The sequence below is a fragment of the Desmodus rotundus genome, chromosome 10, assembly GCF_022682495.2.
Source record: "Desmodus rotundus isolate HL8 chromosome 10, HLdesRot8A.1, whole genome shotgun sequence".
Lineage (NCBI taxonomy): Eukaryota > Metazoa > Chordata > Mammalia > Chiroptera > Phyllostomidae > Desmodus > Desmodus rotundus.
Window position 1 is genome coordinate 71,828,267 of NC_071396.1, and position 23,388 is coordinate 71,851,654.

Sequence of the window (23,388 nt, forward strand, 5' to 3'; positions counted from 1 at the left end):
ATAAGGTGGAAAAGGTGATAAAGGACCAAAGAGGAGGAGAGAAAAAGAAAGCAGGGAGAAGATTAGTCATGAAGCAGGGTGTCCTTCTGGGCACAGAGCTGGCCCTAAACAAGTCCTTAGGGACCCAGTAAGTTGGCATTCAACTCTGGTAAACACAAAGGGGATGTGCCCTAGACCTGAAGACAACAGTTCTTGGATGCAGCCTACACGCATGCGCTTGAATGCTACAGTGATGTCAAATTATTTTAAAAGTTTATAAATACTTACTCTCAATGTTGGTATCTATGTCCTTGCTACCCAGCACCGAACAATTCACAAACTGGCCCCAATCTATAAAGCACACTTTGAGTACCACTGATGTAATTAATCCCACACACTGTCCACACTCTCGCACAATACATGTTGCAAACACATACGAGAATGACATTATAAAAGTCAACTTACTTGTTGATGGCTGGAATTTGATCAGATCTTGCAAATCAGTAGAAATCTGGAAAACGTGGCTATAGAACTGCTGGACAGAATACCTCAGGCCAGAAATGTCTCTGGAATGTGACCGGAGAGTCCCGTTCATCTGCCTGACACAGCTCCACAGGCTGCTGACATGCTTGTTGAGCCCTTCCTTGATCCTCTGAAGACTTCCTGCGATGGAGTCCAGTTTGCTGCAAGTTTTCTCCATCTGAGACACCCTGTCCTCAACCACGGAGACCTCCCTCTGGACCCCGTGTGTATTTTCCTTACAAGTGTCCAGCTCAGAGAGAACCTGGCTCTGCAGCCTCTGCACCCTCTCCTCCAGCTGGACGCAGCAAGGAGCGATGACGTCCTGGGGAGATGGCTCCACCATCCTTTCTTGCTCACCCTCCTTAGAAAACCCACCCACTCCAGCCTTTGTACCTTCTCTACACTTGCTCAGTGCATTCTGAAGATGATTCATATTGTCTTCCGTGTGGTTTAATTGAGAATAAAGAAAACTAAAATCTTGTTGAAGTTTCTGGATGCTACGTTCGGTTTCTTGAAATTTCCTATGCATTGTCTCATTTAGAGATTTCAAAAGGCTAAAACTATCACTCACTGGGTGGTCTTCTCCATTTGGTAAAGTATCTTTTATGCCATTATGCTCTCCCTGGAAGTTCTGCAGGCAAATGTCCTCAACATCTTGAACTTTGTTCTTCAGGTGGTTTAATTCCATCATGACCTGTTCATGCCCAGCCCCTGACACACCTGGGAGGACTGATGCTGGCGGAATGAGCTCTGCATCAGTGCCGTTGGTCAACTCTCGGAGAATGCTCCCCAGACGCTCTTCCAGAGACCGTATTTTCTCATCGAGAAGGTGCTTCAAGTCATCAACCTCTCCACTAATGGTCCCCCGAAGGGTCTCTTCAATGTAAAAGCAATGTTCTTCTGCATTCTTCTCTGTCACATTGATCCTTGCATCTAGTTCATTCCATCTTGCATCGAAGTCCACGTCTGGCTCTGGAACGATGGGTCGGTCAAAGTCATTGTCCAATCGCCCATTTAGCATTCTGGTGGCTTCAGCAACTCTTTCAATTTTCTGGTCTAATACCTTGATCTGTTGCCCAAAGTCACCAGTCTTTTTACCGCCACAGCAATTTGACTGGGCTGAAGGTTCTTGTAGCTGGGCTCGGAGGTCATTTATTTCTTTTTTCAGGTTTGTTTCCTTCTCTCCTATAAGCTCAATCACTCCCAGGTAGCTGCTCCCATAGTCATCACACTGCTGTTGGGCACCAATCAGCTTGTACTCACACGAGTTCTTCAGATCAGCCAGCTTTCTGTCCATTCCCTCCATGAGTTCCTCTCTCAGGGCATCAATCTTACTATCGACATAGGCTTGGTAAAGTTCATTTGTCGTCATGGTCACCGTAGGGCCCTGGGCAGCCTCCTGGAGCTGTTTGAGCTGCCCTTCATAACCCTTCACTTTCCCATCCAGCTCCTCCAGCTTGTCACTCTTGGTCTTCAGAACATCCTTGACTTCAGCCAATTCAGATTTGATGTCTTTCATGCCAGATTCTTTTTTGTTGAGGACACCAGGAAGCTGGACTGTTTCAGTGTCTCTACCAACAGTACTGTCAGGCACTGGCTGGGGGTGCAGGTTACTGAGCCATGGTGCCAGCATTTTGCTGGCATCATCCTGAATGGTATGTTTGGGGTTTTCATTCACACCAGCAATGGAAGACTGGAGATCCAGAACCGTCCTTGTGAGTCGGAGAACCTTCTCCTCAAGCACCTGGATTTTCTTATCCTGAAGTTCTTGGGGCCCCTGTTTTGGATCTACTGTCCGACTTGGTTCTGTTGCATGAGTTGGTGATAGTGTCTTCTTGGGCTCTGAGATTTGGCTTGGTTCATTGTCTGTTACAAAGAAAGAGTTGGACATGACTTAACATTTTCCACCTTGTTTCTGCAAAGACAATAAACAGGGTACTTACAGAATACATTTAAACCTTCGCTTCCAGATCCTCTCTCACCACAGGTAATTAATTACTGTGGTAGAGCGGGAAAGACGATGGGCTTTGAGTCAAACAGATCTCTACTCGCATTCTGCCCCTGAAGTTTACTGTCTGCCCTGGAGCCAATTAATCAACCTCTGTGACCTATAACCCCCTCATCTATGGAGCAGAGGTACTATCTTCCCTCCTAGGTGTTGTTAAGAGTGTCATGGTACAAGACACTCAACGGTTCCTTTCACCCTGAAGGGAAATATTCTGTATCTACTTTATCATATGAAGATATCCTCTCCCACATCAGTGAACTGCAGCCACACCCCCATGGCTAAGTGAATGCTACAATATAAAACCACAGAAGCCGCTTTAGCAAGATCCACCCAACAGCTGCTGGGTGATATGATATCACAAGAGCAGCAAGTTACCCTCCATGTAACTCTTAAATATTCTCTTACTTTTATTAGCATCCCTATGGTCAAAGAGTCTCAGAGACACTGTTGAGCACTGTTAGGCAGCTGGGGAAACTAAAAGCAAAAGAGAGATAAAGCAACCGATTCTATTGGTGTCTCCTAACAAGGGAGCCATATTCCCATATGCAGGAAAGTTCACTAAATCAAAAAAATACAAACATTGAATTTTTGATAATCCTACTGTGAAAAATATAACCCCAAGGAAATAGTCCAAGAAAAAGAATTATAAAGAAGAATGTGATAAGTTATAAATTAAAAATAAACTGATAGATATAAAGAAAGATAAACTAAAAGGAGACGATCAAAACCTGAGGCAATAGAATGAGCCATGCCCTTCAAGGCACAGGAGGGTACAAGGAGTACGAGAGCCTCGTAAGGGTTAACCTGGACTAGCCTGCACGTAGAGTGAAAAAATTCAAACACAAAAGAGATTCAATGAAACAAAATGCATTAATGTACACTGACAAATATTAGAAACAAATTTAGAATGTTGTAGATATTTGACTTGAACATTCACTTTTTTATCACCTCTAAACTTTTGTACACAATTGTAACAGCAGCTATTATTCATTAAAATCAATTCCGTGGTGAAACCAAGATTGGAGTCCAGAGGGCCAAAGTCTCAAGTGGAGAACTGTAAAGAGCACCTTATTTTTCCATAAGAAAAAATGTATTTTATCTCAAGGCACTAGAAGAAGAAAGTACGTTATTGAATCACATAAAAAATGAAATGCTATTCTGAACAAAGGAAATAAAAACAAAGGGCAGGAGACTGGGGGAACATCGGGATGTAAGGAAATGCTTCTCTCATTCTGAGGGAATTGCTACAATTTTGGGGGAGAATAATTTGGCAACATGTATTGAAATATTCAAAAATTTTTTGATCCTGTAATTTACAGTTCTAAAAATTTATTCTAGTAATCAGGGATGAATCCAAAAATTTAACAGGAAAAGTGCTTTTTCAAATACTATCTATAATAATAAAAACTTGCAAACAACAGAAGTCCATCCGTAGGGGATTGTGCTCAAATAATCACACTCACTAAAGTATTAAAGGATACTGTAGAATATTAAGTGATATGGAAGGCTGTTCATTATAGATTAAGTTAAAAAATGTTCCCAAAATAGCATGTTCTCTATAATGATAGCAGATTGAGGACAAGCATTTCCTTTCATTCCCTTTTGAATTCCACTAAAATGAAAACACACACAGACACACAAGAGAAAAACAACCAAGTCACACACAAAAAACTAGAATCAGAATGGTTTTGGACTTTTTAACGGCTACATTGGAAGCTAGAGGAAAATTGAACAATACTTTCAAATTCTAAAGGAAAATTATTTCCAACCTAGAATTCTGAAAGTAGAGTAAAAATATTCTTATACTATAAAATATCAAAGAGTTTATGTCTGTGTGGGAACTGACTGTGGGAGCAGGGGTTGGGATGGGTGGAGGAGAGCAAGGGGGAAAAACTGGGACAACTGTAATAGAATAACAATAAAAAATCATTTAAAATTAAATAAATAAAATAAAATGGTTTAAAAACTGTAAAAAAATTTCTCTCTCATGCCATCTTCTCATGACACTACTAGAAGAGGTGCTCTGCCAAAGCAAGGGTACAGCTGAGAAAGACAAGTGGGGGTACAGGACACATGGGACCTGCAGCAGAGAGGCCAGCTGAGAGCGCAGGGCCACGGTCGTGAGCCAGGAAAAGCGGATGGCCAGTCCAGGTGGGGCAGGGCAGAGGGCTGAGGAGAGATTTCTTACGAAGATGAGAAACTTATTGATTATAATGAGAGGATATTTAAATAACCAGAGAAGAATTTGGGTTGAAATAGGGATAAAAATATAGAAAACCAAGCAAAAAAAAAAAAAAGTAAGATCACTGTTAACTCTACAGAAATCAAAAAGCTATATAGAAAGGGCAACAGATTTACAGCACACTGCAGCTATAAACATCATCCACATAGTTACTGCAAAGTAAACGGCAAAATGCTGTACAAATAAAAACATGCCGTGCTAGGCCCTGGCCGGGTGGCTCGCTGGGTTGGAGTGTTGTCCCGATGTGCCAAGGTTGCGCGTACAATCCCTGGTCCGGGCGCACACAGGAATCAACCAATGAACGCACAAATAAGTGGAGAACAAATTAATCTCTCTCTCTTTCTCTCTCTCTCTCTGTCTCTCAAATCAATAAATAAAAATTTAAAGTAATTACCACTGGGAAGGGAAAAAGTACTTTTCCTAGGAGTCCTTATAAAGCTATTTGACACATTAAACTACATGTACGTGTAAAGTTTTATAAAATGAAAACTGAAACTAAACAAAACAGAAATAAACTATCTATTATGATCCAAGATCATGTGTGCCTGTAACGATACCTATCATGACTTGTTGTAATTTCTTGTCTAATGTTCACCTTCAGTGAGGTCAGGGACTGTCTGCTTTGTCTCCTCACTTCCCCAGTACCTGGCGTAGATACAGAAGCTCAATAAATATTCACGAGATGAATGAGTTTTTCTTTCACAACAATGTATATGCCGAGGGGAGAGTAATGTCTTATCAGAAAATATTAACGGTAGTTACCACTTCATGGTGAGAGTATTTGTACTTAAATATTTTCCTGTGTTTTATAAACATTCTTTAATTGATATGCATTACTTTTGTAATAAAACATTATCTTAAAATCTAGTGGACAATGTTGAGGTAAAATACTAGTTTCAAAACTGAAACACCTCATGGGAAAATATAATCATTTCAAAATGACTTAAACACTTAATTCATAGGGAAATCTAAGTTTATTAGTCATTTAAAATCTAAGTCATTTACTCTGACTCAACTTAAAAAAGAGGAGAGATAAAGTGATGTAGAAAAAAGAAAAAAATAGTGTCTATACAAGTCACTCTCTTAATGTTACACTTAAAAGCAAAGGTGTACTTTGGTGGAAATAACCGTTTCTTAGCAATTCATTGAGTTTCTGCTATTTCACTTCAAAAAAAAATAGTTCAGAAGTAAATTTAAGAACAACCTCACTGGATGCTTGTGATATGTGGCTTAGCTTCACAAATATCTCACCCCAAACAGAACGAGAATGATTCCATTTATCTGTTTTTTAAAAAACAACTTTACGTCTTTCACATTCAGGTTTATGGAAGCTTGTAGATGAAAGCAAACTAAAACCAAACACAGCCTGATTGCTTTTGATCCCTCTCATCTCTGCCTCAGGCTATACAAGTCTGAAACTATCAGCATCTCCTATACTGATTTCTAAGGCCTTGGCATTCACAGGTTGGCCCTAACAAAGCAATTTACCTGCAAAAAGTTTGTCTTCTAATTGCTACTGCCTCTACAAATAAACTCCTGTCGTGTCTACTGTAGGCATCTACTTGCATTCTTTGAAGACCTCGGCAAGCCCAGCACTGGAAACCACAGGTTGTGTTGTCTGAAGGGGCACCGGCAGTGTTAGTGGTCCCCACGCACAGCAAAGCACAGAGGAGAACTCACCCGTGGGTTTCCTCAAGCTGTTTCGAGGCCGAGCAGGCGTGGGACGCAGAGTCTTCGTGGGGTCTCCAGGACCTTCTTGGCAGTCTGGTCCTCTAAAGCCAGGGCAGCACCTCCATTCCAACTGGGTCACCACCTTGTACTTGGTGACATATCTGGGTCTGACATTCACACGATACCTGCGGAAGAAAAGTGTGGTCTTTCTCTTTACTGGCTGCTGCTACGAGTGCTCTGGCCCTTCCAAAGTTGGACTCAAATGAAAAGGATTAATTGGAGGCCCTGCCTGCTTTCCCCAGGTCTCCTCAATCCAGCAGTGACCCCCTGGGGTTCAGCCAAAATCCTATTGTCTTCCTTCTTCTATCTCTTATATCCACCTCCCCCTGCAACCCCGCCCCAGCACACAGCTCCCGTCCCACTAAAGGCTGGGGAAACGGGCAACTTAGAAAAACTTGGCCCCAGGATTCCTATTGGATGTGGCCATTTTTCACAAACTGAGCTTTTGTTTCATCAACAAATTTCTTTTCTAGAGTTTGCTGCTTTGAAGACAATCTTCCAGGTGTAGCTCAGGGTCGTTTGTTTTGTGTTTTAAAGGAGCATCGATGGTTCACCCTCGTGTCTCATAACACCCAAGTTCTTTATCTCAGCACATTGTCTCCCCAGCACTAACAAAGGTGGCAGGCCACGAGGCTGTGGAGACGGCACCTCATGCTATTGGTGTTCAGATCTTTTAAAAAGATGCCTTGATTCATATAGCTAATGAGGGACATAAGGAAGCAGAATTGGAAGCATTCAAAAGTCCCCTTTAAAAGTGCATGTCCCCTGATGCACTTGTCCATCACACAGACCCTTGTGATGGGCTGTAAAGGCGCTACACGGAGGCCTGGGCCTCGCCAACACAGTGATCGCCCTACAGCCGCCGGGCTCAGAGGGACGGCTGCAGGGCCACAGCACCAGCAGTGCCCAGCTCGGGCTCCCATCAAGCTGGCTCCTTAATTTAGCCAGCTTCTAGTTCAGGCTCGGAACCATGACTCTCTTGAACCTCGTCCTTTCTCTTCCTTTTGAACACCAAAACTAGCAGTTGGTCTTCTTTTTAGGGCCAATTTCCAGAATGAATCTTTGGATCACTTCCCCAGGGGTGCTGTGTGCTGCTCAGCATGGTGGTTCGGGTCCGCCAGCTGCCAGGTGGCCCAAGGCCCTCAGTCAGCCAGGCCACTGCACCTCGGGCACCCGCCTCATGGCAGGTGTTGTTCAAAGTTATGTTCCTGAGAGAATTATAGATTACTACCTGTAATGGACTTGAACATCTTCCAGGGTCAAAACCATGTCACCTAAAGCCCCAAGTGTAAGGATCTACTCCACCACCAGGACAGGACAGGTGTCCTTTCAGCATCCCAAGAGGCCCTGCTGACAGCGCTGCCCCAAGGATTAGGGTCCCAGCACCTTTCACTGTCCCTGTTTCACCTGGTGTTCCAGGGCCGTGGTCCTCACCTTGGCCATGAGAATCACCAAGGAAGTGTAAAAAACTACAGGTGCCTGGGCCTCAGCCTCGGAGGTTCTCATTCCATTGGTCTGTGGTGGGGCCCAGTGTGCAGATTTTGAGAAGGCCTGGTGGGAGCCTTTTTCAAGGAAAACTGAAGAGAAAGCCCAATAAACAGAAAGGAAAGACTGCTCGAGGAGTGAGGAGTAAGGACACAAGGCCTCCTCCCTAGGTCCTTTGTTCCGTCCCATTCCCACCACATTCCCATCAAGTCCCCACAATTCAGAGTTTCCTCTTTTCACAAATGAGAAAACACAGGCTCAGAGAGGCTAGGTGACTTGTCCAAGTTCCAACAGTCAGGAATGGCAGGGCTGGTATTTAGACCGGTCTTGTCTGAACCCTACACAGCCTTCCAGCACGCAGAACCTGCAAGTTTCTCTGGCACTTGCCCTAACTTCAAAACAGCCACACCCACCCAGAGATGTCCCAAAGGACATCAGTAGGAAGGTAACCACTGTCCCCATTCAGCAAATGTTCACCTGAGTATCTAATTCGTTCCAGGTGCACACAAGCCCTTGGCCCTACCTCCCCGCTACCAAAAGAATCCTCTGTGTGGTCCTTGAAACTATAAAAAAAGAAAAGTTCCATTCCATTGTTCTGTATGCCCAAGTATGGTATAATGCTGGAAGAATGTGTAATCTCAGAAAAACTCGGTCCCTCTGAGCATTCAAGACTGAATGTGCGAATGTGTTTGCTCTTGGGTTTTGTTCATGTGCCAGTAGATGACAGCCTGCATTACACCCTTTTGAATGCGGCTGAGCCGGAATAGGAGAGCAAAACATGAGGCTTGGATACCCTGGGAAGAGGGACAACTTCTCACCCCACCCGGGGGCCTTAACCTCTCACTGCTGAGCCGGGTGTAAGAAAGTTCTAGGTTTTCGAACACTTCATTCTTTTCTGTAAAGGCAGTTATTATTTTGGAGCCAGCTCATAACTTAGGAAAGCTCCCTGGAGTTCCCACCTTCCTCTCCACCCTCACACGCACTCTGCGCTCCCACCCCTCCCCTAACTGGCTTGCTGTAGACTTTCCCATTTCAGGCAATGGAGTTCAGGTTGACAGCATCGCTAACAAAGCTTTCAGGTCCAGCATGTGGAAGAGGCCTCCCCGGTGACAGCTGGAAATGATCATGCAGCCACCTCTAACCGTGGGAAAGCTCATGTTCCCACTTCTCTGTGCACTGCGACATGGACCCCAGAGGCGGCCTCGGGTCCTCAGACCTCAGTGTAGGGGGTGTGAGGGAAGGAGGTAGGGGTTGTCCAGCCCCACGGCCATACTGGGATTTTCCTCACATAAATGGGGTTCCGCTCCCACAGTGGCCAGCTGGGAGGTTCCACAGATAATAGGGAAGAAAGACCCCAGTAGGATTTCCAGGCCCAGTGCCCCATCATCAGCCAAAGCGCTGCGGGACAATACCCTGGCCAGGAAGCTTTACAAAAATGCCTAGGCCTTTACCCCTCAAAATTCTAATTTTAATTGGTTTGGGGGCATGGGGCACCTAGGTCTCTGTGCCTTTCAAAAAGTCCCAAATTTATTGTCTAGCACAGCCAGAGTTGAGAAGCAGCCCCAGATGCAGGGAACCCATCCGCCCTCTGAGGCAGCCAGGCCTGGATGACCGGGCAGGGAAGTGAACAGAGCCAAAGCAGCCCAAATGTCCCCAGGCCCCTGGGCTGTGATCACACAGAGATGCTCGACAAATACTGACCCAGCTGCACCAAGTGGGGCACCAGAACGAGGGACTGACAGCCAAAGGGACAGTCAGGAGGTGCTGGGAGAGCTGGAGGGCTGACTCAGGCTGCAGCCTTGGCCCCCATCCCAGTCTCTGGTAAACAGCAGCCTGTCCCTTGGGAAGTGCGTCCCCAGCTGCCTCCGCAGCCTGGGGGCTGTGGCAATGAGCTGCCCCACGGCCTGAGCTTGCCCTGCACCCCTGCCTCAGCCATGCCCACTTACCCCAACTCTCCTCTCCCTGGGAAACTCCTTTTGGGGGAAACAAGGGTTCACCACATAAGTTCAGCCTGTGTGTTAAAGGCACCAGATTGGCCAAGGAAATTCTAATGAGAAGGAAGGTAGCAAGAAAAGAACTGAAAAAGTTGAATCAGAGTTCAGGGACCACCTGAGTGGAAAACAGAATGTGAGAAAATGACTGTGCCTTCATTTGACCTCAGTGCCACAGACTCCTTCCTACTGACTTGAGGTGAGACCTCTTCCCAAATGTGCTTCAGTTCACACTTGCATTTGCTTGTTCAACGTTTGTTTTTCCTGCAGACCATAAACCCTACGAGGGCAAGAACACCTGTGGATTTTGTTGTCTCTACAACATCCCCATAAAAACACAGTGTCTATCCTATTGTATGTGCTCAACAAACAATTACTAATCAACTAGTAATTGATTAATCAAATAATTAATTAATGGTTGTAGGCTTACTTTTGACAAGGTTTGGGGGAGTCCGATATCCTAATTAAAAACTCCAGAATTATCCTCAAGTCCAACCCCAAGCACATGTGAATTCCTGAGTCTTCCCCAAACCAAACCAAGCTCCAGGCTCTCCCGTCGTGATGAATTGGGTGAGAATCACACATCCCGGGACATAGAGCTGTGCTGTCCAATAAGTGGCCATTAACTATGTGCTGCTATTTGCATTGAAACTAATTAAAATTCAATAAAATGAAGCATTTAGTTCCTTAGTCACACTAGCCACGTTTCAAGCGGTCAACGGCCACATGTGGCTGGTGTATCACCATCATCACAGAAAGCTTTGGACGGGACAATCCTGGAGTCACAAGATTGTCAGGGGGATGGCGGTGGCGGCACATCTATCTGTGCATCTGTGGTTTCTGTCTCACGCCCAGCAGCTGGTTTTCTCCTCCCACATCCTAGAATCGCTGATAGAACACTTCCCTGAAAAATAACCGCACGTCGCCGGCCGAGGGGCACCTAGACAGCTGCTCCGCAGGGAAAGGACTTTTGCCCGGCATTTAGAGTGTGTGTAAACCTGATTTGCACACAAGCCACTGAAACTACACAAATTGAAAGCACAGTGCCCCACTGGGGACGCTCGCTTGACCAGGATTTCTCCCCAAAATAGACTTTCTAGTAAACTCTTCTCCTTCTTGCAGTAATTGGCTTGCCCCCAAAATCCTGGAGCCAACACTTCTTGCTTCATTCTGCGTGTTTGGTTCTGCACAGTATCGGATGGAATGGGACTGAGAGGATGGAAAAGGAAGCCAGAAAGAAGAGGCGCTTCCCTCTCTCTGGTAGGCAGTCCCCTGGGCCTGTAGAACTAACCGCCTACCCGGGACAAGGAAAACTAGCATGTAAAGGTGAGAAGTCATTTCACTGAGTTTCAGAATGCTCACCAGGACAGACTCGGTGAGCTGCCTTTCAGCTACCACTCCAGGTTTTCCACAGAGCAGCAGTTCACTCCAGTGACAGTAATTCCATTTTTTCCCCTTTATCTTTAGACAGAGGGGAAGGGAGGAAGACAGGGAGAGAAACATCAATGTGTGGTTGCCTCTCCTGCACCCCCAACTGGGGACCTGGCCTGTAACCCAGGCATGTGCCCTGACTGGGAATAGAACCAGCAACCCTTTGGTTTGCAGGCCAGCAAATTGTGGTAAAATACACGGTACATTAAGTTTGCCATTATTGGGAGCACAGTGGCACTGAACACATTCACACCGGTGTGCAACTGTCTCTGCCCTATGTCTCCAGAACTTTCGTCATCCCAACCAAAACTGGGTGCCCATTAAACATTAACTCCCACCCCCCCCCCGCCCCCCGCCACTGGCAACCCCCATTCTACTTTCCGTCTCTATGAATTGGACCACTCTAAACACCTCACATAAGTAGAATCATAGAGTATTTGTCTTTTTGTGACTGGCTTATTTCACTTAGCATAATGCCCTTGTAGAGAAGGAAAAAACTCTTCCTCTACCCTCTTAGAGTTGTTCCGGAGCCTATGAATTGAACTGACAAAAGACAGATGAACAAGAGAAAGACATACAAATGTTATTGATGTTAATATTTTTACATTTACAGGGGCTTCACAGAAAAGAAGTGAAAAAATTCCAAAAAAGAAGTGGTTAGACTCAGGGCTTCTATGCCATTTGACAAAGAGTGATAAATTGTAGAGGAGCAGACAAGGAAAGGGGGTTGGGCTTCGAGGGGTAATAAATTGTGGAAAAGTGACCAGGAAATACCGGGTCCAGCACAAGTAACACCCCCTTTTAATGACAAAATCTTTAATTACAAAATCATAAGCATGTAAATCTGTAACATAACAGTGTCACACTCAAGCACAATATATGACATTTTAGGTGAAATGTTCAAATCACTGTCTACCTCGTGTGAGACATTTGTACACTCTACTGACCATAGTCAAGCAAGCCTTACTTCTGCCGGGCCCCGGATACGGGGGAACTAGTGGGAGATAAGGGCTATTTTAGCAGGGTTTGCGTAGGCAGCCTCATGTCAGTGCCAGCTCTTTGTCTTCAGTGACAAAGATCACTCTCCTCACCCTGGTACAGGAGAGGGGGGAAATTTACACACTGCTTTCTAGGGAGAAAGTAGGAGAGCAGAGAGTTCTTTGTGTCTGCTGTTTCTCAATGGCTTCAGCTTGAAGTAATAGACAGGGGGTGCATATCCTGATCCCCTTCATCCTCAAGGTTCATCTGTGTTATAAGCAGGTGTCAAAATTTTCTTCCTTTTTATATGGTAATTCACTTCTAACAAAGCTCGGTGCTCATAGGTCAATTTAGAAGAGACGAAACAGTGGACTGGTTTTCTAGGAACAACATGTGACAAATGGGTTTTTTCCTATTTTTTGTTTGTGTTTCTATCAATCAATGAATAAATACATGAGTTTTTAATTGAAGTAACCGTTTATCGAAAGCAAATATGGTCAGGCAGTAGAGGCTTCAAAGTTTGAAATTAGACATGATTTCAGAACTGTGTTGAAAGAAAAGTGGCTCTGCACGTGCAGAAGAGACATTGCATTTGAGTCCAATCAAAAACTGGCCGTTGGAACCCTGTGCGTCCACAAAGACGATTTCTGCAATACGAAGACGTGACTCTGATCCACAAGGACCCTTCCAATGCTAACTTCCTGCAGTGTGAAAGAGTCTCCCCAAAGAGATAGAGTGAAGGAATCAAAGGGCCTTCTTCCAGGTTAAAACACTCCAAACACCAAAACCAGAATTTCCATCTTACCTTTTTCTGCTTTATGACACATTCTTAATTAGATCTCTGAATGGAGGAAATAATAACATGGAAAAAATGTAAAATATTTTTCTTGACTTTTTAGGAAAATCCACCTAAGTTTTAAAAGCCAGCATGCTTGAGCAAATATATTTCTAAAATACAAAATGTATCTAATAAATCTGAAAGTCAGATGGGTGAGCGCTGATTAAAATCAGAGTACATATAAATAGAGCTTTGTACACATTTTTAAAAGAACAGACCCTACACCAAAGCAATGTGTTCATAATGGAAATGTGCGTATAGAAGACTGTCTGTTTTCCAGCACAAAGGAGATATTTGCTGGAGAAACCACAATTGTAAGCTGCTTATTTTTCCGTTTCCTCTTGAATTCATTTCCTTATGTACTTAGTATAGCAAGTTAGATTTCAAAACCTAAAATTCTCTTTACTTCTCAGTAGTTTGCCCTGATTATACAGTATAATAAGTAGAAATTCTCCTCCACAGTTCTTCACGATTTATCACCCCCACCCCCAACCCCGAGGACAGAGCAATTCTGAAATCCTGAAGAAAGATGATTAAAGAAAAGCTCAGTGGCTTAACTGCAAGGCTCAGTCCAACTCGGCTAGAGGAGCAATCGGGATCCTCTGACAAACTTGCATTGCTAAAAATGATATCATCTCCGAGTGCAGGGTGTGTTCAGACCATAAAACGCAGATTATGCATGAGTTCCAATGAGTCCACATTCTTAGTTTTAACTTCCTCACTTTGGGAGATACAGTACAAAATTCACGGCTATGCCGTGACAGTGGGGAGGAGCGCCAGCGAGTGCGGGGCATCCCGCAGGGCCCCAGCTAGCTGCGAGGGCTTTCTGGAGGGCTGAACAATCCAAGATTAATGACGGACCCCATTCTCCTGAGGAACTGTTTTGGGAAGGGCCATCACTGCTGCAGAATGTTTCCCCCAAATAAGTCCTACACTATTCTGCTTCTCAAACTTACATCATGTTTCCCCATCCCTGGAGTCAAATCACAGAAGGCTCTTCCCTCTCATTCCCCCCCCCCCCCCACCGCCCCGCACTCAAACTCAAGTGTCCCACAGTGCGGGCGTGACAACATCTGCTGGTCTCAGCCTTTTGTGTCTTTTGCATGATGCTCACCACAAATACAACTTTCCATGGTTTGGGGATCCAAACTTTTCTTTTTGGAGCCACCAAATAACTCCACTTTCACTATTTCCTCTTTTTTAAGTGTAAAAATTATTTTCTCAAATTCTCCTACAAAATCACAATAATTTCAAAAGCACTTTTCCTGTATTTCTCTTGGCTTGGTTTGCAACATCCATTCCTCTCTCTTCAGGGTCTCAGTCACCCTCCTTTTTCTTCTTCCTCAGTTCCATATCCTCCCTCCACTCTTCAACTTGCGGCTACCCACCCCTTGTTCTCAGGATTGCTTTTTGATACTGGAAAGGAATTCGCTCTGACATGCCATCGGTATTTATTTCAGGCCTTTGGGTAAAGACTATGATGCTGGCAAGCTCTTACTCAGGCCACACCTGTTAAGTTAGTGGAAGTCACTTGGAAGCTTAGAAAACCCTGAGACAGTATGAGTGTCTCTGCAGATATAAAAACATTTTCTTTCTTTGGGCCAATTCATTCTCAGTTAAAAAATAATAATAATCTGGGAATTGAAAACACAGGAACACTTGTATTTTTTTTCTAATTTATGACCACATTGGGAGGAAAAGGACCAAAATGCTATAACGTAGTTTCATATTTCCCACATTATCCAGGCTAACCCAGTATTACTTTGTTTCTAAATCCACACTTAACACAACGGCATGGAGACATTTCATTCGCCTGCACTCTGCTTAGGAAGAGCGTTGTTTTTCTTTGAAAGATGCTGTCACAACCCACCCCACCCCAAGACCTTAAGGCACGGACAAGTAGGGAGTGGGGGGCTATTTAGCAAGACAAAAAGAATAATTTTGTTTATCTGCTTTCATTTATTTTTATTGATTTTAGAGAGAGAGTGAAACATCAATTTGTTTTTCCAGTTCCACTTATTTATGCATTCATTGGTTAAGTCCTATTTGTGCCTTGACCAGGGATCGAACCTGCAACCTTGGCATATTGGGGTAATGCTCTAACCAACTGAGCTACCCAGCCAGGGCTGCTTATCTGCTTTTAAATAGAAGGTGGTAGTGGAGCAGTAGGACAAGGAGGGAGAACTTTCCTCCAAGAAGATTTGGGGTGGCCAATGGCTTTCCAAGATGGTGATACTTGGGAAGTCCTTAAAGCCATCTGTGTTGCTAACACTCTTCAGCACAGTGCTCACTGCTCACGCAGACTCGTGGGGCTGGATTTTTCTTAGGGAACTTGACGGTATGGCATTCCCTACCTTGGCCAACCCCATGTGGTTTTAAAAGAATCACCACAGAACCCAGGTATGCAAGGGCTATGGGACAGTAAGCCTTGGGAATTGTCCCAGGTTAGAGGGAAGCTTTGGGGCATCCACAGTTCCTGAACATTGAGAAGTGATGAAAGAAATTTCTAGACCTAGATGGTGCTGCTCCTGCCCAGGGTGCCACAGCAGCAAACTGAACTTCCATGTTGATGTAAATATTCCACTGGACCAGAAACACAGCATTGCCAGTCATCGAATCCCCAAATGCCAAGTCAGCTCTGGGCTCTGTACCTATTTGCTTGTTCCTTGATTTTTCTAAATAAGGTCAGATATTCAACCCCAGCCAATCATGCCCTTTTCCATGTTGCCTCCTCTAACGCTCTATAAAACTCACTCTTGCCTGTGAAAATGAATAAACAGAAACCTCACTTAAAATGGAGTCAGGAGGCTAGAAGAGGGGACACTCACACGTGTCACTCAACATGCACAACCGGTCTCCAACAGGAAGACGTGTACCTTACATCTCCCACCGTAACTCATACTCCTTGCCCCGTAACAGTTCAGCCAATGGGAGACTGCCCTAACTCAGCCAATGAAAAGTCACTATACTTCCAGCTTTTGTTTTCTCCAATGGACTCTTTGTTTACGGATAGCCCTTCCCAAGTCCATAAAAGAGTGTCCTTCTCCTTTGTTTCTCTGGACCTGCCATTCTATTTTGTTCCCAAATTAACCCATTTTGCTGGAGAAATATCTGGCCCTCTATTTGTTTAAAGTCAAACATGCCCCAAATCCTGCAGGAATAGTGCTCCATTGCCTGTGAAGCACTGTACTTGCCTGATCTACGGGCTGTTTCCCTTGAATAAAGGGCGAATTGTGGCTGAACTGCATAATTGGAGGAGAATGAGACAAATATACGGACACTGAATGAAGAGGGACCAACAGACATCTGTTCACAAGTTGAAAATACGTGGCTTGCTTTCCATTTCTTTAAAATCATGGGGGTTTTTTAAAGAAAAATTACATAGGTTGTATAATTTTGTTTTCCTTTTAGATAAGGGGGAAGAGAGAGAGAAAGACAGGGAGAGAAACATCAGTGTGAGAAAAACAGCAATCAGGTGGCTCTCACGTGGCCCCAACCAGGGACAAACCGCAACCCATACACGTGCCCTGAATGGGAAATCAAACCGGCGACCTCCTGCTTTGTGGGATGGTATTATTTTGTCTCATTTAAATCAATAAAACAATTAAACCTGTGGGGTAAGTAGTGGTTCTCATCCTCCTAAAAAACTGGGGCTGAAGTTGGCCCACTCCCCAAAGACTTCACTAAAATTGCCTTCAATCATTTTTTGCAAATAAAATATACAAACAAGCATGGCATTTTGAAAAAAAGCCCCTAAATTAATCTTTAAAATAATTTCCTATATTTTTAGTATTTAACTCTTTCAAATTGCAGTTCTATCTTTAGTCACCGTATCCTCCCAATAACACCAAACCAGTCTTTATAGTTGTGTAATCTGAACCCTCATAAAATAAAGCTGTCTCACGTCACAGAGAATAAATGTAGGCTTCTATCTTGGCAGAAAACTTTTATTTTTATCTTTTTAATATATTTTATTGATTATGCTACTACAGTTGTCCAATTTCCCCCCTTTATTCCCCTCCGCCCTGCACACCACCTCCCACCCTCATCCTCCCACTTTAGTTCATGTCCATGGGTCACACATATAAGTTCTTTGGCTTCTCCATTTCCTATACTATTCTTACCCTCCCCCTGTCTATTTTCTACCTACCATTTATGCTTACGCTTCTTATTCCCTGTACCTTCTCCCCCTCTCTCCCCTTCTCCCTCCTGGCTGATAACCCTCCATGTGATCTCCATTTTCTGTGATTCTGTTCCTGTTCTAGCTGATTGCTTAGTTTGTTTTGTTTCTTTTTAGGTTTGGTTGTTAATAGTTGTGTGTTGTCATTTTACTGTTCATATTTTTTATCTTCTTTTTCTTAGATAAGTCCCTTTAACATTTCACATAATAAGGGCTTGGTGATGATGAACTCCTTTAACTTGACCTTATCAAGATAGCCAATTCGGAAATCTAAATTATAATTTATATCATTACTTTGGTTGATTTAATTGGAATCCAGCATATTTGAAACCTTGTTTTAGCTGCAAGCTGTTGCATTTTCATTCATTATCAACAATTATTTTCAAAGACCATATATGTATGTGACTTTCCATTTTAAAAGTGCAAGCCATGGGCAGTTGTTCAAACTTACAGTCTCCGTGATTGAAAACTGAAAACCAAACTCAGCCACATGATTCTTAACAATGGGACAAACACGTGGTCTCCCAAGAATAAACCCTAATGTAAACTATGGACTTTGGGTGATTGTGATGGGTCAACACAGGTTCATCGGTTGTGACAAACGCACCACTCTGGGGCAGGATGTTGATAATGGAGGAGGCTGTGCATGTGTGGAGGAAGGGGGTACATGGGGAATCTCTGTACCTTCCCCTCAATTGTGCTGTGAACCTTAAACTGGTTTTTTTTAAATAGCCTCAATAGAAAAATAAAGAAACAACCCACATGCTCTCTCTTCCATCCATTCATTCAGCAAACATCCTTTGGGTGCCTACTAGGTGGTACCCAGCACCACACTAAGGCTTTCTTTGGGCCATCAGTATCCAACATGGAACAATCATACTTACATGGAGGCCATACGGAGAATAACATCTAATTCTATTACCCATAACAAGAGTCACCATTAAAGTCCCAACTCAGTCAAAGATCAGAGAGATTAGACAAGACCCAAAAACTTCTCTGGTCCTTAGTTACCTCAAATACAAATTGGGGTTTATAATATTTGCCCTTTTTCTACCTCCCAGATAGTGAAAGAAAAAAATTATACAATAGCTGCGAAATCTGTGAAACTGTAAAACTTGATATAAATGAGGTTATAAACTGTGTGTGTGTGCATACATATGCCGTAAGGGAAAAACTTGCAGTAAGGCTAAAAATATGGGTTTATTCTATAATAATGGACTCAACTGCTTTCACAGAAGAGGACAGTTGGTTCCTGATCACCAAAATCGATGAATAATAAGGTTCTGATTGTTCCATGGATAAAAGCAATCCTGACATAATCTCCACATGACGGTCCATGAACTAATTTGCCTTCCTTTGCAGTGTGTGGTCCTTTTTATCAATAGTCTTAACAACAGACTACACAGATCCCTCAGTGGCGGATCTTCACATCTCCACAAGCCCCACCCAGTGCTAATCAGGCATTAAGCACAGAGGCAGTCCCCCAACCTCTCGAACCTTGTCACTGCATCTCATCTTCTCCCCAGCCAGGTCACACCCACCTCAGGTCTGGCATGGACTGTGGCCCATCTCCCAGCAGGCCCCTCCCACCACCCCTCATGCCTACCCTGTTCTCTCCCCTCTCAAATTAATCTTTCACACATTGCCAGATCAGCATTTGGAAGTGTACCTCTGATGGTGTCCCAGATAAAAATCTGCCAAGACTCCCCTTTGCCCAAACAATAAAGCCCAACCTCCCAACCTTAGCTGTTACGGGTTGAATTATATTCCCTCCCTCCAAATTGGTAGGTTGGAAACCACACTCCAGTGCCTCAGAAGGTGACTTTACTTGGAAATAAGGTCTTTACAGAGGTAATCAAGTTAAAATGAGGTCGTTAGGATGGGCTCTAAATCCATGATGACTGGCATCCTTATAGAAGTAGGAAATTTGGACAGAGACACACACAGAGGGGAGACGTTGTAAAGAGAAGATCCATCCACAGGCCGAGGGCAGATGCCTGGAACAGGTCCCTCCCTCGCAGCACTCAGAAGAAACCAGCCGTGCCGCCACCTTGACTTACTCATCACTGTGGCTGTCCCTTCACTTCCCACCTCTGGGCCCTTGCTCATGTTCTTTCCTGGCTTATGCTGGATCCTCTCACATCTGCATACATGCAGCTAGAACCTCCGTGAGAGCCCTGCCAAGATGTCACCACCCACAAACCAGTGCTCAGATTCCTCTCGGCTGGAAACAATTTCCTCCGCCTCTGAACATCCTCGGCTATTTGTGCTTCTCTTGTAGCAATTCTCCTTTCTACCTTTCATTTGTAATGATTTCTGTTTATGTCTCATTTCACCTACAGGATCCGAACTTCTGGAGGGCAACAGAGAGGTCAAGTTCCTTGCTAGTCCTGTGCCAGACACAGGGCCTGCCCCAAAATATTTGTGTGATGAAACCGCATAACCCACAGTCTTCAAAAAATTAGTCTTCTTTAGCCTGACTGAGCTTTCTGCCAGTTCAAACTGGCTTCTCCTAATTGTGTGGCCTCAATCCAACACTGACCAGGGCTATTGATGTGAAACGTGTGTTTTTTTTTAAATTTCATTGGGGTTTTATCTAGTGTTCTACATTTGTTATGTATTTACCACCTCAATTGGTCTTCAGAAAAATCCAAGAAGTAACCTCATGATCATTATAAATGAGTTTCTACACTCAGCGTCTCACAAGTCCTCAGCCACAAAACAACTGCCCTACGGAAACTTCAGTACAAACACACGAAGGAACACTAGTCAACAGTAGGAAGCAATCAACTATCGATACACAGCACAAAATGGACGTGCCCCCAAACAGTTCTGCTGAATGAAAAAATTTTAACATAAAAACAGTACATATTGTGTAACTCTACATAAAACTTCAGAAATTACAAACACATATCAGCCTGGGAAGGGGTGTGTGAGAGAAACTGGAGGAGAGGATTATTAAGGAGGGCGAAGAAAGTTTTGGTGATGGAAATGTTCAATATTTCAGTTGTGGTGTTGATTTCAGGGGTCAAAAAACTAAATTTTCCAACTTTAAATATGTAGAGTTTCTCTAAATTATATCTCAGTTAAAGCTGCTTAAAATAAACAATTATTTTTTGCATTGGGATGTTTTTAAAAATCTCTTCAGGACTGTGAAGCAAAGTACTAGGTGGTCTTGACGACCCAAAATATATCTCTATTAAGTGGAAACCAAAACAAGCATTAGTGTGTCTATTTCGAAGTTTCAAAATGAGAATTTAACTAAAGATTTTTTCTAATGTACTGAATTATTCTTCAGACACTCAACCAATTGTTTTGTATATTGGGAACTCGGGCTTATACTTATTTTTTTATTCTTAAAGGTATGGGTTAATGATTAAGGAGAGACAGTCAAAACAGAATTTTTTATAACCACCTTCAATTGCCATTTTGTGTAAAATAACACAAAGTATCAAAGACACAAATTAGCATTTTGCAAATCAGACAGTCTACTCATTGGGATCATTATTTCCCCAGTGATAGTTCTGGAAAGGAGTGTTTAGTGGACGCCTTGCTATTTGGTTCAGGAAACAAGCCACGAGAGGTGTTTGTGCTTCCCCTCCTGCACCACTGGTGAACAGGGGGTCTGTGGTACATCTTTCTGGCTGTTTTGTGCAATGATAGGACAAAATGACTCCCAAATATCTTGAGTGGCCAGAAGATGATGCAACATGTTGGGATGAGAAAAGGGCACATCATTTATCATGACCAAGGCGGGCTCTAGCCTGGCGTTATTGTCCTGGAAGTTGCTGCCCAGCTGAAAGCAGCTGAAGGCTCTCCAGCATAGGCCTCCTGAAACACGAACCAGGCCTGAACATTGTCAGGACAGTAGCACAGATTCAAGATTCTGGAACACTTAGAATACTCAGAAAGCCTCGACTATACCTCCTGGCCAAGGCTCTCATTCCAATAGCATGTGAGAGCTCTTTGGGTTGAAATCCACCGAGCCAGGGAAACACTTTAATGGTGAAAAGATATCCTGGTGAAGGAGTGGATTGTGAAACTCACCCCTCCCTGAGTGCTGTCGCAATCAGCACTGCAGCTTTTGAGCTACATTTTCAAGACATATGGAAAAAGCCTCAGCAGAAAACAAGTGGCATTTTCACCACTACAGTTTAGGAAAATTTTAGGCCCTTATCTCATGATCCTTTAATAGATCTCTGTTGAGATGTTGGAAACTTGAAACAAGAGGGAAATTTTTTGTTTTTAATCCTCACCCAAGGACATTTTCCCATTGCTTTTAGGAAGAGAAGAAGGGAAGGAGGAAAAGAGGAAGGAAGAGAGAGAAATGACAATGCCAGAGGAAATATCAATTGGTTGTCTCCTGTACATGCCCGTACTGGGGCTCACATGTGATCAGACCGGGGATTGAACTTACAACCTAAGTATGTGCCCTGACTGGGGACCATACCCACAACCTTTTGGTTATGGGATGATGCTTCAACCAACAACCATACTGCCAAGGGCTAGTGGGAAATTTCTAACACATTGTTTTATAACAGATTATGAGCAAATCTCTGTAAAAAGATCACTGAAATACACCCATGCATTTGGCAGGTACTGTACAATCACATATCTATGTGAAGATGGGAAAAGTTCGGAAAAAAATTGAGAAAACTCATAGCAAATTTCCTTTCATCAAAATGATCAGTTTGAAGGAAATTACTCAAGATGGTGGCGTAGGTAAATACGGCTTGACTCCTCACACAACCACATCAAAATTACAACTAAGCTACAGAACCACCACCATTCAGAACCTCCAGAAACTGAGCTGAATGGAAGTCCTACAACTATGGGGTTAAAGAAGAAACCACATCGAGACTGGAAGAGGAGCAGAGATGCAGAGGGGGCTGGTCCCACACCCTTGTGAGATGGATAAAAATAGGGAGGGATTTCTTGGGAGCGAGGAATCCCAGCCGCACACTAGGTCCCCCAACCCAGAGTTCCAGGGCCAGGAAGATAAGTCCCCATAACTTCTGGCTGTAAAAACCAGTGGGGATTGAGACTGTGGAAGACAGAAACTATTGGAGTCCTAGGCAGTTCCTCCTAAAGGGTCCAGGCACAGACTTACTCAGACTCACTCCCTCTGAGCTTTGGCATTGAAGCAGCAGCTTGAAAGGCACCAGGAACATATGGGGAGTAACTGAATTTTCTGGCATCAGGGTGAGAGCTGGATGGGCAGCTTTCTCCCAGAGAGAAGTGCTGGCAGAGGCCACTGTTCTTTTTCTGAGCCCTCCCCCTACAGAGCTGGTAGGCAGATGCCATACCTGAGACTCCCTCAACCTGGCTCACACTGCCCACCCTGGTGTTTCCCTAAGACCCTGCTCCATCCAAATTGCCAGCCCACCTAACCAGTTTCCAGTGGCTTTTCCATGCAAACGGCTCGTCTTGGCTCATGCTTCAGAATTTCCTAATTTCTCTCAAATAAGCAGCATCTGGCCTCAGTGAACCCTATACCTCTTGCTACATTGTGCCAGGCCCTGCACTAGCAGCAGCCAGCCTTGGGTCACAGCTTGGCCTCCCCTGGGCACCTCCAAGCCCAGCAAAAGTAGCAGCCATCTGCAGATCACTCTGTAGCTCATGCTGGGTGGCCCTGGATAAAACATAGGCAGTGGCTGACCTTAAATGTGCCAAAAGCAATCAAGGCTCAACTATAAGAGGAAGGTGTACACAGCCCACACAGTGGCACACTTCAAATACCCAGTCCGGGTGATAGGGGAGGCTGTGCCACTGGACCCTACAGGATACCTACTACATTAGGCTGCTCTACCGAGCCTGAGAGATGTAGCAGCTCTACCTAATACATAGGAACAAACACAAGAAGTTTGCCAAAATGAGGAGAGAAAGAAACATGGCCCAAATGAAAGAACAGAACAAAACTCCAGAAAAAGAAATACCTAAAATGGAGACAAGCAATGTACTAGATGCAGAGTTCGAACACTGGTTATAAGGATGTTCAATAAA

General features: G+C 44.0%; 1 protein-coding gene across 1 annotated transcript in view; it reads right to left on the reverse strand.

Annotated features, from left to right (window-relative positions):
• EMILIN2 (elastin microfibril interfacer 2) overlaps nucleotides 1–23,388 on the reverse strand; it is a 53,248-nt gene that overhangs the window by 20,181 nt on the left and 9,679 nt on the right. Inside the window, exons 3-4 of the mRNA XM_045187946.3 lie at nucleotides 6,432–6,607; nucleotides 445–2,367 (exon numbers count right to left, since the gene is read on the reverse strand). Coding sequence (XP_045043881.2) covers nucleotides 445–2,367; nucleotides 6,432–6,607 — 2,099 coding nt within the window. The remainder of the gene's footprint in view (nucleotides 1–444; nucleotides 2,368–6,431; nucleotides 6,608–23,388) is intronic.